The sequence below is a fragment of the Chelonia mydas genome, chromosome 8 (assembly GCF_015237465.2).
Source record: "Chelonia mydas isolate rCheMyd1 chromosome 8, rCheMyd1.pri.v2, whole genome shotgun sequence".
Classification (NCBI taxonomy): domain Eukaryota; kingdom Metazoa; phylum Chordata; order Testudines; family Cheloniidae; genus Chelonia; species Chelonia mydas.
The window spans coordinates 69,051,374-69,066,186 of record NC_057854.1 but is presented as its reverse complement, the minus strand read 5'-3'; the positions used below and the strand labels follow the sequence as shown (position 1 = coordinate 69,066,186).

Here is a 14,813-nt window from a genome sequence, read left to right as displayed (position 1 = left end):
GAAAAACATATGTAGAGAGAAAAAGAGGAACAGGATGCAAGGGGAAGAACAACAAAAGTGGCCAGTGTCATTAACACACTTATATTAGAGCAGTTAATACATTAAGTAATTGCCTATTACTTTTTCATAGTTGTGTTAGGAAAACAGGGATTTTCGATCACACAGAAATTTTTAATCTTCAGTAACAAAGAAAAAAGTTGACAATGTCAGAAAATGTCTATTTGGAAATGTCATCATGGTTCCTCATGAAAGCTGTAGCATAGGTGCCTAATATGTCCATTCTCTTCGACAGACTAATGTCCCATGATGTACCATAGCCTACATCTCTCATGATGCAGCACCTCCTCTCATCAAGCAGGGAGACTATGTCCACATTACCACTTATGTTGGCAAAACCTGTCAGTCACTCAGGGGTGTGAATGTTGTACACCTCCCCCGGAGTGACATAGTTACACTGACATAGACGACAGCGTGCACAGCATTATGTCGACAGGCGAGCTCTCTCCTGCTTGCATAGAACAGCTACACGAGAGATCTTACAGCTGCACTGTTGTAGGCTCTCTAGTGTAGACACAGCCACAGTCCAGCTGGGAAGCCTGGCCCACTGAGGAGATCAGCGATTTGAGGCAACTGAGCTAGAATGCCCAAGCAGCAGTGGTGGCATATCCAAATATGGATATTTTGAGTTTGGGGCATTCAGTTCTTCTAAGAAAAATTTTGTTTGGTCAAAAGCCCAATTTTCCAACTGAAAAAGAAAAAAAAAATCAGTTGAAAGTATATGACCACGCTTGCTTTGCTATGAAAGTATTCCATACTTTCTACAGTGATGTTACATTATAAATGCAGGAGACTAAGAGAAGGGTCATATTATTAATAAAATTTGGAGAACCCCTGACCTAGGGGAAATGGTAATGAGATTAAGAGCCTAAATCACTGGTTTGAATCTGTCTTAGGTTGGCAGTGACAAAATATTATCTGGTAGCCTTTGTGAAATAAGCTAATGGACTCCAAATCAAGAGACCATCAACAACAACTTCACCCCATTTATGGCACCTTATGGAAGCTGCCTCAGCAGGCAGGCCAAAAGGTTAAAGCTTAGAGAATTTGTTCTTGGAAGCACCATGTCAAGAAGTCAAAGTCAGAACTGAGGCACATTTTAAAATCAATGGGAGCAGAGGTGTTTTCACATGCTGTAGTTATGTGGTATTTTAACAGAAGACTTGAGTCTTTAGTGCTATAAATCTGGCACTCCTGAACTCTAAAATCATTTTCTACAAATTTAAAAATAGAAAAATCAAATTATAATGTATTGAACAAGCACTTTCTAAAATCAGTGGATACTTTGGGATGTCAATTTTATTCCTTGGAAGTCCTCAGTTCAGCCTGGATACAGACACATTAACCTTCAGAAAGACACCCATAGACTTTGTTTAACAATCTGGTACCTAACAATCCTGCTCTGAGAGAAGAACGGACTAGGTATTTATGTGAATATTAGTATGTAAAATTGTTGTGCCCTGCCATTCAGCTTCCCAAGTTCTCATGAATCCAATGACAATAACTGTAGCTCATCTGAAGGAAAGAGGGCAAAATTTTATTCTTGTTTGGCAGGCAAGTCTAAGCGTCTTCTCTACATGATATGCTGATGGCAGTGCAGTGGATGCAGAATAATTATTACCATGTCAGACTTGTGGTGACTGAATCCAAGCATGTTTCACACAAGCCCAGACACCTGTGACCAAGATTTCAAGATGTCCAAAAACAAAGAGTATGTCCCAGGACAAATCCTAACACTGCTGTGATGTTCAAGAGGAGCTGAAGCTATTGGATCTCCTGAATTCTTGATTCAATGTTGTGCCATAGCTCATTACTAGTCCAGAGCAATCCAGCTCTTCATTGTTCTCCATGATTGTAGTGCATATCCTCCGAGGCAATGTTATTGTTGATTAGTGGGAATACCCAAGTAAAGCCACCAAGCAGCAAATCCTTTGTGTCAGCAATTCTGATGTCCAGATATGTAAACTCAAGCAAAAAAATCACAGAGATTAGTCGGAAAGTAGAAATGCTTTAGAGAATTAGCAGGGTTTTTATTCTCCTTTCCTCCTGTCCACCTATCAGAGCCAAGGTGTCCTTGGTGTTCAAAGCCAAGGTGTCCTGGTCTCAGTTCACCACTTCTTCCACCTCCAATTTGCTAAAAAACCATGACTCTTCCTTCCATATAAGAATCTGGCCACAGTGACCCCTGTGCTCTCCGTCTCCCTGCTGAGTTACTGTAGGTCACTATACTTAGGAGCGAATGGGAATGCAACTCAGGGACTCCAGCCTACATAAATAGAATAGGCTACAAACAAGCCCATCACTCTGTGCTTCACTCCCTCAGCAAGTTTCCACTCCTCTTCAGGACTTCAGTCCTGATCTTCAAAACCATCAATGAATCATGACCCAGCTGCATCAATGACTGAACTTCCATTAATGAACTATCAATAGAGAAGCAGTCCTGAGATAAGGTGCCTCAGAACCCAGGACAAAGCTTATGAGCAGGATATAAAGTTCTCAGTCAAGAAGGTTTAGTTATAGAACAAGGGTTTTTTTTTTTTTTTTTTTTTTTTTTTTTAAATCAGAGTATGATCATTTTCAGAGCATGCTGGAAGCCCCTTCTCTTTGGGGAAAAAACCACCTTGAGGAATTCGAAGTTCCTCAGTAAGTTGTCTATGCAGGGAGGCAGTATGGTGTACAGCGGTGAAAGCTGGAGCCTGGGAATCAGAAGGCAAGTTCTATTTTTGATTGGTACTAACCTGCAGTGCAGTTTTTGGTGATTTGTTTATCCTTTAGTGAGAGAAACAGATATGCACAGATGCCCCTTTGAGATATTGATGAGAGGCACAGTACAAGTGCAGAAAACTGTTAATTAGGTCAAAGTTCAGCACAAATGTTTTGAGGGGAGGGGTTTTTTTTTTTTTTTTTTTGTTTCCCACCACTTCCCAAGAAGGAGGGGAAAAAAAAAAAAAAAAGTGTACTGACACTAATCTTTCTCCTCCACCCCAGTAGAAATCTGGGTAGGATCTAAAAATTAGAAGTATGATTTAGAACAGCTACCTAGAACTTCCACATACAATCTGAGGTTCCCCTTTATGGGCTAATTCTGCACCTTAAATGTTTGGCAGTTCATTTTTTATAAGTGAGAGGGGAGGGGGGAATGGTACACTTCAATTTTTAATAGTGGTGTATGATTACTGCATGTGTTGGTTGGACCAGTATTTGAAGAAACTGTAGTTTTGCCACAAAGTATTCTCATACACATGATTTATGGTCTCTTGCTTGTACTCCATGTTAGCCTTCTAAAATGGCTTTTCTTGTATTCTATTGCCTGACAAGATTGGTCAACTGATGTTCAATTTAACATCATGCTGTTGAAATGAACAAAGAACTCACTGTTTTGTGTGTGAAGCGGTAGCTCGTGTGTGGTGTGACAAGGGTAGTCTAAATGTTCGTTATTGGTCCTACAGCCACTGAATCAGGGAGCATTCAGGGCTTTCTGCACAGCTACAATTACTGGGTCACTACAGTTAAGTAAAGAGACTTAACTTTGTGAAGTACGTGAAAATTTATCATTGCTCTGTCAGGAAAAAGAAACTGCTTCTTTGAACATATGAAGGCAGTGAAGAAGACATTTCATACCAATACAGCTCTAGAAGTACCAATTAACTTTATTACACAGTAAGCATTCGAGATACTGACTTTACGACTTCCTAACCTCAAAAACAAGGGATATATATTCTCTGAATTAAGCTTGCTTGGTCCACAGCAATATATCACAGTTTGAGTAAGTTAACCTAGATCCTCTTGCTGATATGAAGTATATGCCGTACAAAATGTTCCACTGTCACATATAATTACTTCTGCGGCTGTTCACAGAGTGTCTCTGGCGGCATAGTATCTGATGTCTTGATAATATAATTACTAATCAGAATAAATGGTTGATTAAAGGCTCTATAATTTAGGAAGACAGTGAAGGATCCTTATGCTTCATTACTGCAGTACTGGAATAAAATTTTTTGATAAAAAGTACCCAAAATTGAAACATGTCCAGCAAGCTCTCTAGTTTGTTGACATAACAAGTGAAAGCCTACTGTATGTTAATCAGTCAAGTGTAGGATGCCCAACCCAGATCCGATGGCTGAAAAACAAAGAACAAGAGCCACTATTCTTCTTGAAAAAAAGAAAAGGAGTACTTGTGGCACCTTAGAGACTAACCAATTTATCTGAGCATAAGCTTTCGCGAGCTACAGCTCACTTCATTGGATGCATCCGATGAAGTGAGCTGTAGCTCGCGAAAGTTTATGCTCAAATAAACTGGTTAGTCTCTAAGGTGCCACAAGTACTCCTTTTCTTTTTGCGAATACAGACTAACACGGCTGCTACTCTGAAACCTATTCTTCTTGAAGAAAGCTATTTACCAGGGCCTGACTCATTAACTATTAGGTCTATCCAAGACAGGCCATGTCTGTGTGCCAAATGATCATCTGCGAGCTGGGTTACTTCTCATCAGCTCTACGTCCTTGAAGGCATCAAAAATGGCATACCTTTTACCGATGAAAGCATGTACCTCTTGAAGAGAGACCCCAGTCATCTTAAGACCAGAAAGTTTCACTTATAACCTTCACTAGATCAGAACCAATTTTACCTAATGTAGTCACAGCTGGATAACTGCATTCAGCTTTTTCCCTTTAATTTGATGATATACAAGGTTGACAAGAGAAAGGAAGTGGTTTTAATACAAGCTCTCAACTATCATGCCATGGTGTAAAAACAACACATAACATATTTAACCAGAACAGTCATCATTACAGTAGTGAAATTCAAGATAGCTACCATTTGAGATGGGATTAAATAGCTTTTAAAAGTATTTCATTTGATAAAATATTGAGACATTTGATTTGAAAGTTTGAGCAAGAGTACTGAGTACGCAATTCTGACTCAGTTTCATTCCCAACTTTAATTTTCATCATAATTCAGTCATGCTTTGCATATACTTTGGACTATAAAAAATAATTACAGAATATAAGAGTTGTTATCTTTAATGATAGGCGTGACCAGTACTCGAGACCAAACACCTCAAAAGCCACAACGATGGGGCCTCAAAATTCCTATCTATAAATGGAATGTCTAACAGCAAATCATTTTTACGGACTCTTCAAGGGTACTTTCTGAAGAACGAAGAGCTGTGGTAGGGGGACAGATCTTAAATACTGGGAGTGATCAGAGGATGTAATCCTGATAACTATTAGGCTGACAATCTTCTGCCTGAGTGTCTGGAGTAACTAGTTAGGAAATATATACACTGCTTCAATGAATGCACAGTGATGGGCTTCAGAGAAAGAGTTCAGAGTTTCTACAACCCTGCTGAACACACCTTATGAGTTTTGGGTTCTTATAGTGGTATCACCATAAAAGGCAGTCTGTAATTTCTTCTGTATACATTCGTAATTTCAATCAGTTGCATGATTACTCACATATCCCACAGTAGTTTGGAACATTCTTTTTATACCAATAAAGTCCCATAAACAGTTTGGGTGCTGGATCAATACCTCAAAGATCCTCTCCCCGTTTGCAATAACAGCTTGAGCGCCTCAGTTGATTTCAAATGCTAACAATTTTAAACAGAAAGGGCCTGTGTAGCAAGGCGTTCTGAATGATGCACACAATTTTTACTCCTGGTGGAATTCTGCACTACTGCGCATGTGCAGAATTCCCATGCAGTGCAGAATTCCCCTCCTCCACAGAAAATACTGTGCAGTTGCTCCTTTCACCCACCAGGGACTGCTGTGGTACCAGAACAGAGAGCAGCCGCAGAACAGAGGAGCTGCACCAGCTGTGGATAGACAAGAGAAAGAATCTGACTTCCTCGCAGTGCTCTGCCCATGGGTCCAGGCCAGGAGGCACAGGATATGGGGGAAACAGACAGCATGGGGCACATGGGGCTCCTGAGGGGAGGGGTCACAGACTGGGGTTCAGAGGGGCTAGCATGGGAGGACAGCTTGGGGCAGAAGCTGAATGGGGGGGGGGGGGGGGGGGGGGAGATACATGGGAAAAGGGACACATGTGCCTGACTGAACGAGACGGATTTGGGTCAGCCAGAGTCTGCGTGGTGGAGGATTCCTAACAATCCTGCCCCACCCCAAAAAAAAAAAAAACAAACAACCCGTTCCATACTTCTCCCACCCACACAAACCTTTATCTTCACACCCAGGCTCCTTCCCAGCAATTACACTTCCCTCTCCCTCAGCTCCTCCATTACTCCTGACTCCCCCAGGCCTTTGCACTGCTTCTGAGGGGTGCAGGAAATATGTTTCTGTATTGTCGTTTAAATGAATTAGTACTTGGAGTTCTATATTAATATACCTAGCAATGAATCTATTTGTCAAAAAAACATTTCCTGGATCTTTTTTGTTGTCTGTGTTGTTACAGACATAGTTGCTGACAGGTATTTTAAAATAAATTACCAACATAATTTAAACTGGTGTGATTACACTGTTATTTGACCCAAAAAATGCAGTTACAAAATTATTTTAAATTACAGTAAGACCTAGAGGTCCCAACTGAGATTGGCGTGTCATTGTGCTAGGCACTGTACAAACATGTAGTAAGACAGTTATTGCCACAGACAGCTTACAATCTAAACAGACAGAAGAAGCATTATTAGAAGGCAGATGGTCTAGCTGATATGACACCCAACCAGCAATCAGGAGACTTATATTCTATTCCCAGTTTTGCTACAACCTGCTACCTTCAGAGAAATACATGAATAAAACATGTGGAGTGTACTGTTGCTAGGCCACCGTATGCTTACCTGCAGACGACCCAAGTTTCATAGGGGAAAACGTACTTTTGAAGCCATCCATATCCGGTATACAGTATAAAATTTGTGTGAGGGGTAACAAATGTCAGGGCAAAATCTGGTATCAGCCAGTTGAAGGAAGGTATATATTGCTGCACAAGGTTACTTAAAATCTGTATGCCGGCTGCTAATTGCCACCTAGTTTATAAATATCTACAGTTAACCCCTTCCCCTGGAAAAAAAGTTGTTGGTTTTTGTTTTTTTAATTGTCATGCTGTGCACAAAGAAACTAAAATAACTATTTTTTCATTAATCTATGAAACAACATTTCTGGGCTTTTCCTAGTGATTCAAAGATCAATTAACAACCGTACTGCTAAAGCTATGTTAAAACGGTCAATGGATGTTGGTGGACAAGGAAATACACATCACTATTCCTGTAAAGTCATTTAAAACATTATAAAGTTCTGCTATTTGGCCAGATAGATTACAGAGGTATTCTCAAAAATCAAACACTGAACAGGACTTATTCTATAATTAGCCCATCATAGGAGTTATTCAGGCTGAGTTAGCAGAAGGCTATCATTAGAGGACCAAATCTGATGGAGAGTTTGAGTATTGCTTTAGAATTTTAGTTCGGGGGGAAGGGAGGAGAGACACTCAAAGCACTGCATACAAAATGTCTTTAGACACATGCCCTAAAATATAAGGGCAATTTTACAATCCTTCCGCAAAAGGTAGGCTGATTACCAGGACATTTCGGGCATGTAACTACTGATATGAATGAAGATACACACTATTTGGACTTTAAAGTTTTTCCAATTGGTTTTTTCACCCCCTCTTGAATTTCTGTATATGTTTTCCGGATACTGTATATTGGAAGCAAGGTGTCCCTCCAGTGAGGAAGTAAAATACAGATAAATCTTCCTGACCATAACAATAATGAGTGAAGTTTTTATTTCAATTATTTTTAAGTAGCAAGTTCAAAATCTGTATATACTGAAGCTTTATAGTTTTTTTCCTTTAGAAGAGTGTTTAGAATTAAACATGTCCAATCAAAGTCATCTTACATATAAAGGAAGTCAATTTATATTTTTAAATGGTGGATCAAACTCTGCTTGCCATTAAACCAATACAAAATCACAGTAGTTAACATCTTGTCACCAGCCCAGACATTTAGATATGAAGCACCTAACCTGGGGTGCAAACTGGGGAGAGAGGCAGGTGGTCTGAGGTAGCTAAGCCCCAAGACATAAAAAGTGCCATAAGAGAAATAAACCCAGAACTTTGAATTACATCCAAAAATTAAACTGGAAGCTAATGAAGATCATGAAACACAGGTATTGTGCTAGCTCAAGAAATGCTACCAAGGTCTAGTCTATGCTTGAAAAGGTTTGTTGGTATAACTATAGAAGAAATCTAGCAGTCTTAAGGCCTCATGCCAGCAAAAGAATGCTTTTTCCAGTATAGTTTACACTGGTTCAGTGTGTGAAATACACTATACCAGCAAAAACACTTTTATGCCAATATAACTTCATCAACCTTAGGACTTTTGCTGGGGGCGAAAAAAGGCACACTTAACCAAGATCGCTACATGAGCGAAAGTTTCAAACATAGACCTCGCCTAAATAATCTGGACATGCATTGTGCACGAGGTGAAATTTCCAAGTGGTTTGCTGGTTTCCTCAAGCAGACCATATTGCAGTGATTGAATATGGATAAAGACAACCGTAGCAAGGTCCATATCCACAAGATGTCACAGGCTTTTTCACCAAATAAGTACAGCCTAAAGTGCTTTAGCTGCTACTTTAGTAAAGTAGTGTTACCCTTAGATACCCAGCTAATTTTAGTAAAGTATCTCCAAATTGCAAACCCTTCTAACAAGAGGGCAAATCTCTTCAGAAGGGACACCGATCTCACTATTGCTGCCAGATGTTCCCCTACCCTAAAAACATTATCTCCGTCTTGCCAGGTTTTCTCAGCCACTTTGCCCTAATCCAGATACATACTGTCCCATCCAAATGCAATAAAAAGAAAACAGAGCTTGATGTTATCTGTGTATAATTAATACTGAAGCCCAAAACAGTATTTGCCTGGTCATAAATTGCACACACATCACAATTATCTTGTGATCAGCAATATCAAAGACACCTGACAGAAATAAGAATTAGCATGACCACTTGATTCAGATCAATAACCATAAGGAGAATGTATAATGAGACCCATGCAATTTCTGCATCATATCTAGGCTTAAACCAAGATTGAAGAAAAATCTGGAGACTGAGTACTGCAAGCACTGAACAAGCGGTTAATTCAAGCCCCAGACAGCACAATAATTAGCAAGATTTTGTCAAGAGCAGACTTCTTGAATCACAGCCTAACAGTTTTTTGTTTAAGATAAGATAGCACCAGTAACAGACCCAGAACCCTGCTGCATAATTTAGTCAGCCATAGGCACGAATCTTAGGCCTGGGTCTACACTATAATCATACATTGGTATAATTATGTTGCTCAGGGGTGTGAAAAATCCACCCTGAGTGATGCAGTTATACTGACCTAACTCCAGTGTAAACCATCCTATGTCAATGGGAGGGCTTCTCCTGTCAACATAGCTACTGCCTCTCACAGAGGTGGATTAACTACACTGACGGGAAAAGCTCTCCCCTTGGTGTAGCAGCATCTTCACTGAAGTACTGCAGTGGTGCAGCTGCACCAATGCAGCTGTGTTGCTCTAGCGTTTTAAGTGTAGACATGCACTAAGTCTCACAGTATGAAGTTCTTCAAGAATCCTCAGAGCCTCAACAAGGTTAAACCTGCCTGAATATGAAATTTTTCATCATGTTTGTCCCTCCTGACACACAATCACACCCACAAAAGCAACTAATCTGCAAACAGGTAAAAAAGCAGCAAGAATTATTTTTACCCGAGCAGAAAATACAGATTCATCAGATTGTCAGGAACCCAAAACAGTTTCACGGAGGGTGATATACCAAATGCAAACAAAAATACTCCATCAGAGCCATAACAGACAAACAACTCTCTCTCACTTCCCCAACAGAGCAATTTATACATCTTTATATGGCTGCACTGTATTAAGTGAACCTTTGCATGTAAAAAGGATAAAACCAAATTCTTTAGGGTCAGACAGTTAAATATTGCTAAATATATTTGTGTACTGAATGCCCCAAATAATCAGATTACGAGTGAATGGGCACATGAAGTTTAAACTTCTTCTCCTCAAGTTTCAGGTCTCTATTCTTCATGCCTCTCCCCTTGGCCCCAGTATCAGGATGCCACATTTGTGTACTACTGCCACAACTCTGGATGCCCATTCTAAGCTACAAACAGAGCATACCCATTCAAGATATAATCTGGTTCTCTTGAGTTTTTAAACAGTATTTTGTATCCTACAGTCTGAGGCATAGCCTCACTTTGTTGCATGAAATATAGTTCTCTTTACTTTGAGTTCAGATCATACAAATAAAATAGGTAACATAACAGAGCCACTTTGTTTTAATAATGTTATTGAGATGGGCCACAGCCAACTTAAGAAAACATACATATCTAAAAGTGCTTTTACTTCCAACATTTATGAATAGTTTTCTTTAATCTCTATTTTTCAGCTTGTTTATTTTGTGCAGCGGACACCACTTTGTGTACAGTCAATTTCACTGCTGACCCTGAATCGTCAGTTTCCCTTGCAGGTGTTGGTCTTTCATCCCACAGGAAAGAAAAACAAACATCCTTATTTATTAAACCTACAAAACTATCAGTAAAAGATACCCCCCCCTTTTTTTTTCTTCCAAATCTGACTAGATTTCAAGCTTTGTGTGTCCATTTAAGAGCCCACCTCAAACTTCACTATCTTTAAATTATAAAAGAAAAAAAATCCAAAGTATAATCACTTTGTACTTTTCTGCATATAGAAAATACAAGGAGTTAATTATTAACAAAACAGAGAAGCCCGTTATTTCACCTGACTTTCCCCTTCACAGACTTCTATGTAAGCCTTTATCCAATAAGATGTAATTACTCTTGAGAGCCTCACTTTATAAATAAATCCTGAGCAGCATGTCCATCCCACCCACCCCTGGGTCAACTACAAGTTAAGTAACTGCACTGCAGTCTTGTTATTCTTTAAGGGGAGGAAGCGATGTCGTTCACCATAAATGTTTGGTTCTTTACTACACTCCATTCATTACAGAGGACTGAAATGCATCAATTAACAAGAGAGTTAAGCAGTTAACAAGAACCTTGCAGGACAATGGAAACTAAAAGACACTTACTTTTCATAGACCAGCTCCTCATCAGTACAGAAATAGTGGGTATTTACCGTGCTTTTGGGTTTATTCCGTAAAGTAGCAAAATATAATCGATCTGAAACAAAGTTGAAGGCAACTGACGAAGGCTATACAGATGTCGCGGTTCGCTTTCTCTACCTCCCCCAACCCGCCCCTACTATTCCCCCCGGCCAGCAGGGGCAGCTCCAGGCTAGGGGGTAAAAGAGCAATCTCCACCCGCCCTCTAAACCTCGGCCTCCGAGCGGGCGGGGCATCGCTACATTTCTCCTGCGTAGAAGGGAGAAGAGAAAGTCGGGCTGTCTGCGTTTAGCCGCACGCTGCTGTCCCCCCAGGAGGGCTGGGCGGGACTGGCTCGCTACAGGGACAGCCACAGGGGCGGCTTTTACCCAGCGCAGAGCCCGTGGCGACAGGTGCCGGCTGGTTCCTCACCCGAACGGAGACGGGAGGAACCGGCTTAAACACGACCAGCCCCAGCCCAGGGGAGCTGGGTACGTGAGCGCCGGGGACAGCGATAGGACGGCGAGGACCACAGAACTACAGGAATAAGAAGGAGAAGGCAGGAGCCACAATCCCCCGGGGCCAAGGCAGCCAGGCAGGGTCCCGGGGCCAGGGCAGTCGGACGCCTTGTGTCCCTCAGGCTCTCACCTTTCAGGAACTCGGAAGCTCCCACCAGCAACTCAGAGGCGGACGGAGCCGGCTCCATCTTAAAGAGAGCGCGGAGCGGCGAGGCGCGGGGCAGCTCTGAACTCATGGGACCCCGGGGCTGCTCCGGCGGGACCTGCGCGGGCTCAGCAGACAGGGAGTCCCCGGGACATATCGAGAGGAGCCGCCTGCCTGCGGCCGCGCTGCCCAGAGTATCGTCGTCCCCACAGCCCGCATGGGAGTGAGAACGGGGATGGGGGGAGCTGCCAGCTCCAGCACAGAGCGGGCGGGCGCCGAAGGGGACTTCGGATCTTCCCCGCCCTCCGGCAGGGCAACACCCCCGCCGCTTAAAGGGGCAGCGCCTGGTTACCAGGCGCCGACCAGCGCGCTAGCAACCCCGTTACCAAGGCTTTGTTACACCGGACTTAGTGCCGTGGGGAGGGAGCAGAGACCAGTGTCCCTCCCCGCCTCCGCTCCTCCCTCAGAGTCCGCCCCCCCTGCACTCAGGGCTGCCCCGCCCGCTGCCTTACAGCCTGCAAGGGGATCCTCTTCTCCGCCCCTTCGAAGACTCCTTACACCCGCCTCCCCCTCCCCGCCCCTTCGGAGACTCCTTACACACACGCCCCGTCCTCCTCCCCCAGCCAGCAGCGCCCCCTTCGGAGACTCCTTACACCCGCCCCGCCCCTTCGGAGGCTCCTTACACCCACACCCCGCCCTCCCCCCCCAGCCAGCAGCGCCCCTTCGGGGACTCCTTACACCCGCCCCGCCCCGCCCCTTCGGAGGCTCCTTACACCCACACCCCGCCCTCCCTCCCGCCAGCGCCTCCCCCTCCCCGCCCCTTCGGAGACTCCTTACGCCCAGCCAGCTGCGCTCCGTCCTCCTCAGGCCCCCGGCAGCCCCCCTTGCGGGGTGATGCCAGAGAGCCCCCACGCTCTGCCCTAGCATCATGGAGAGCAGACAGCCTGGGAAGCTGCCGGGGTCTAGCGCTGCGGGGTGGAAGTGCCTTGGTTTCACACGGTGAGGACCTTGCCTCAGAGCGCGCTCCTCTACTGAATCGAGCGAGCGGGCGGGGCCTGGGTCTCCTCAGCGCTATCTACTGGACGCAGCCTTCAGCCTGATGGACGACGCGATCAACCAATTAAGAGCGCCCTCCCGCGTTCGTAGTCAGCGGCGGGGCAGGGTTGTGAGGCCGCCCCCTCCCGAACACGCCCCTCGCTTGCGAGGTTGAACGGGCTGGGTTCAGCCTGCGGGGGGGAGGGCAGCGAAAGGCGGGCTGGGAAATAAGGGTGAAAACTTGCGCGGGCACGTTTGAAGTCTCCAGGTAGACGCGCCGCGGCCCAGCCCGGCCTCCCGGATACACGCACCCGCCGCACATCGCCCCTTCTCCGGTGTAAGCTCTTCCCAGGTGCCCCTGAAATCCCCCCCCATTGAATTCGTTTCCCCACAGTCCTGTCTGTGAGGGAGAATTCGGGGGCGGGGCGCTCTCCACAGGCAGGGCTGGGCTAGCCTCGCCTCGCTGCCTGGGGGGCTAGGGTGGGGGTACGGGCCGAGGGCGGCTCCGTCTGCCGGTCCTGCTGTGGGCTTTATTCCCTCCTATGGAAGTAACTACTGGGCAGTGGTAACAGCCCCTTACCTTTGGCGCAGGTATAATAGGAACTGCTGTAGTGCTGAACGCCGACAGGTAACTGGCTAGAAAACTCGGGAAGCTAGAGTCAGTCTGAGCAGAACTGGGCCTCACATCTTCATTACACCTGAACTACTGTCCAGTATTGTAGAGCTCGCTTCCTCACACTGCATCATAAAACAAATTCCCAGTGCATTGGGCTGAGCCTCAGGTACTCTGAGCCCATTCTTTTGGGGCCTCTAAGAAGTTATCCCGTGATCTAATATTGACTAGAGGTTGCTACTGTTAAGACTGTGGAAATAGCTGGACTATGGGGAAAGCATTCATAATTTGTTTATACCTGGTAATGGTGAGAGACTGACCCTTGGTCAATTCAGAAAAGATGTTTCTTCATAAGTAGGTCAGTGGAGGTGAAATAGAGTTGGATACCCTTATTTTGCTCTGTCTGGCAGAAGCAGTAGTAGCTGATGCCCAGAATAAGGGGAAGGGGGACTCTAGATAACAGTCTTCCTCCACACAGAGTGATCCTAGTTTCAAATATAGCTGTACCTTACCGTCCTCCTCCCCCACAATTCACACATTGATTCCATTCCCTTGCCAGCCCAAATATGGGTAGTTCAGATTACCTAGTCTCTCTCAGGCACACCACTATGCCTGAGTTTCCTCTCCAATCATACATCTGGGCTACTCACACACTGCATGGCTAAAGTTCCAAAATAGGATTTCCCTTTCTGGGGTCTGTTTAATAATATACTGGTTCTATTCGAGTACTTGAACAGGAAGCTCCCTGTCATCCACCTTGTCCTTATTAAAGGGCTGTGAAGCCTTTAGGTTTTCTTTGTAGTCCTTCTCCCCCCATATCAGGGTCCACAACAGTCTTCCTCATCCTTGGCTATAGGGGTTCCCCCAGCCCTTCCACCACCTTCTGTATATAGTCTCCTCCCCTCCCCCCCAGTTGCAGACATCTACAGTAGTTCCAAGTGGTCTCTGTCCCAGTTGCTAGCCAAAACCTTACTTATGCTCCTTTCCCAAATCCTTACCAGGGGAGGATAAACTGTTACAGTTGTTGCTTCATTGGCAGGTCTGAGAGGCAATTCTCTTGCTCTGGGTCTTTTTCAGACTTAGCCATAAGACATACCTCTCTTCTTATCAGGCCTTTTTCTCAGTTTCATCATATGATTAGTCACATAACTTGTCTGGAGACCAAAGTTGCCACAATCCTGAGGTCTTAAAGGGTCTGAGGCCCTGCAACAGCCATGGTAGGCCATGCCTGCCTTAAAAGACTACCATGTTCAGTGCACCAGCCCAGCCCCTTGTCATTTTAGAACTTCCCGTTCCCCATCAACTCCCACTCCTTCCAATTCAGTCCCCACCAGCTCAGAAATACCACTCTTTACACGTGCATATGT

General features: G+C 44.3%; 1 protein-coding gene across 3 annotated transcripts in view; it reads right to left on the bottom strand.

Moving 5' to 3' along the window:
* CDC14A (cell division cycle 14A) overlaps positions 1 to 12,355 on the bottom strand; it is a 113,074-nt gene extending 100,719 nt beyond the window's left edge. The window contains exons 1-2 of one of the 3 annotated variants that reach the window (XM_007062612.4): positions 11,784 to 12,355; positions 11,124 to 11,214 (exon numbers count right to left, since the gene is read on the bottom strand). In XM_007062612.4, coding sequence (XP_007062674.1) covers positions 11,124 to 11,214; positions 11,784 to 11,889 — 197 coding nt within the window. In that variant the 5' untranslated portion in view covers positions 11,890 to 12,355. The remainder of the gene's footprint in view (positions 1 to 11,123; positions 11,215 to 11,783) is intronic. The other 2 variants (XM_043520729.1, XM_043520728.1) reach the window with 2 other exon arrangements.
* Positions 12,356 to 14,813: the final 2,458 nt, after the last annotated feature.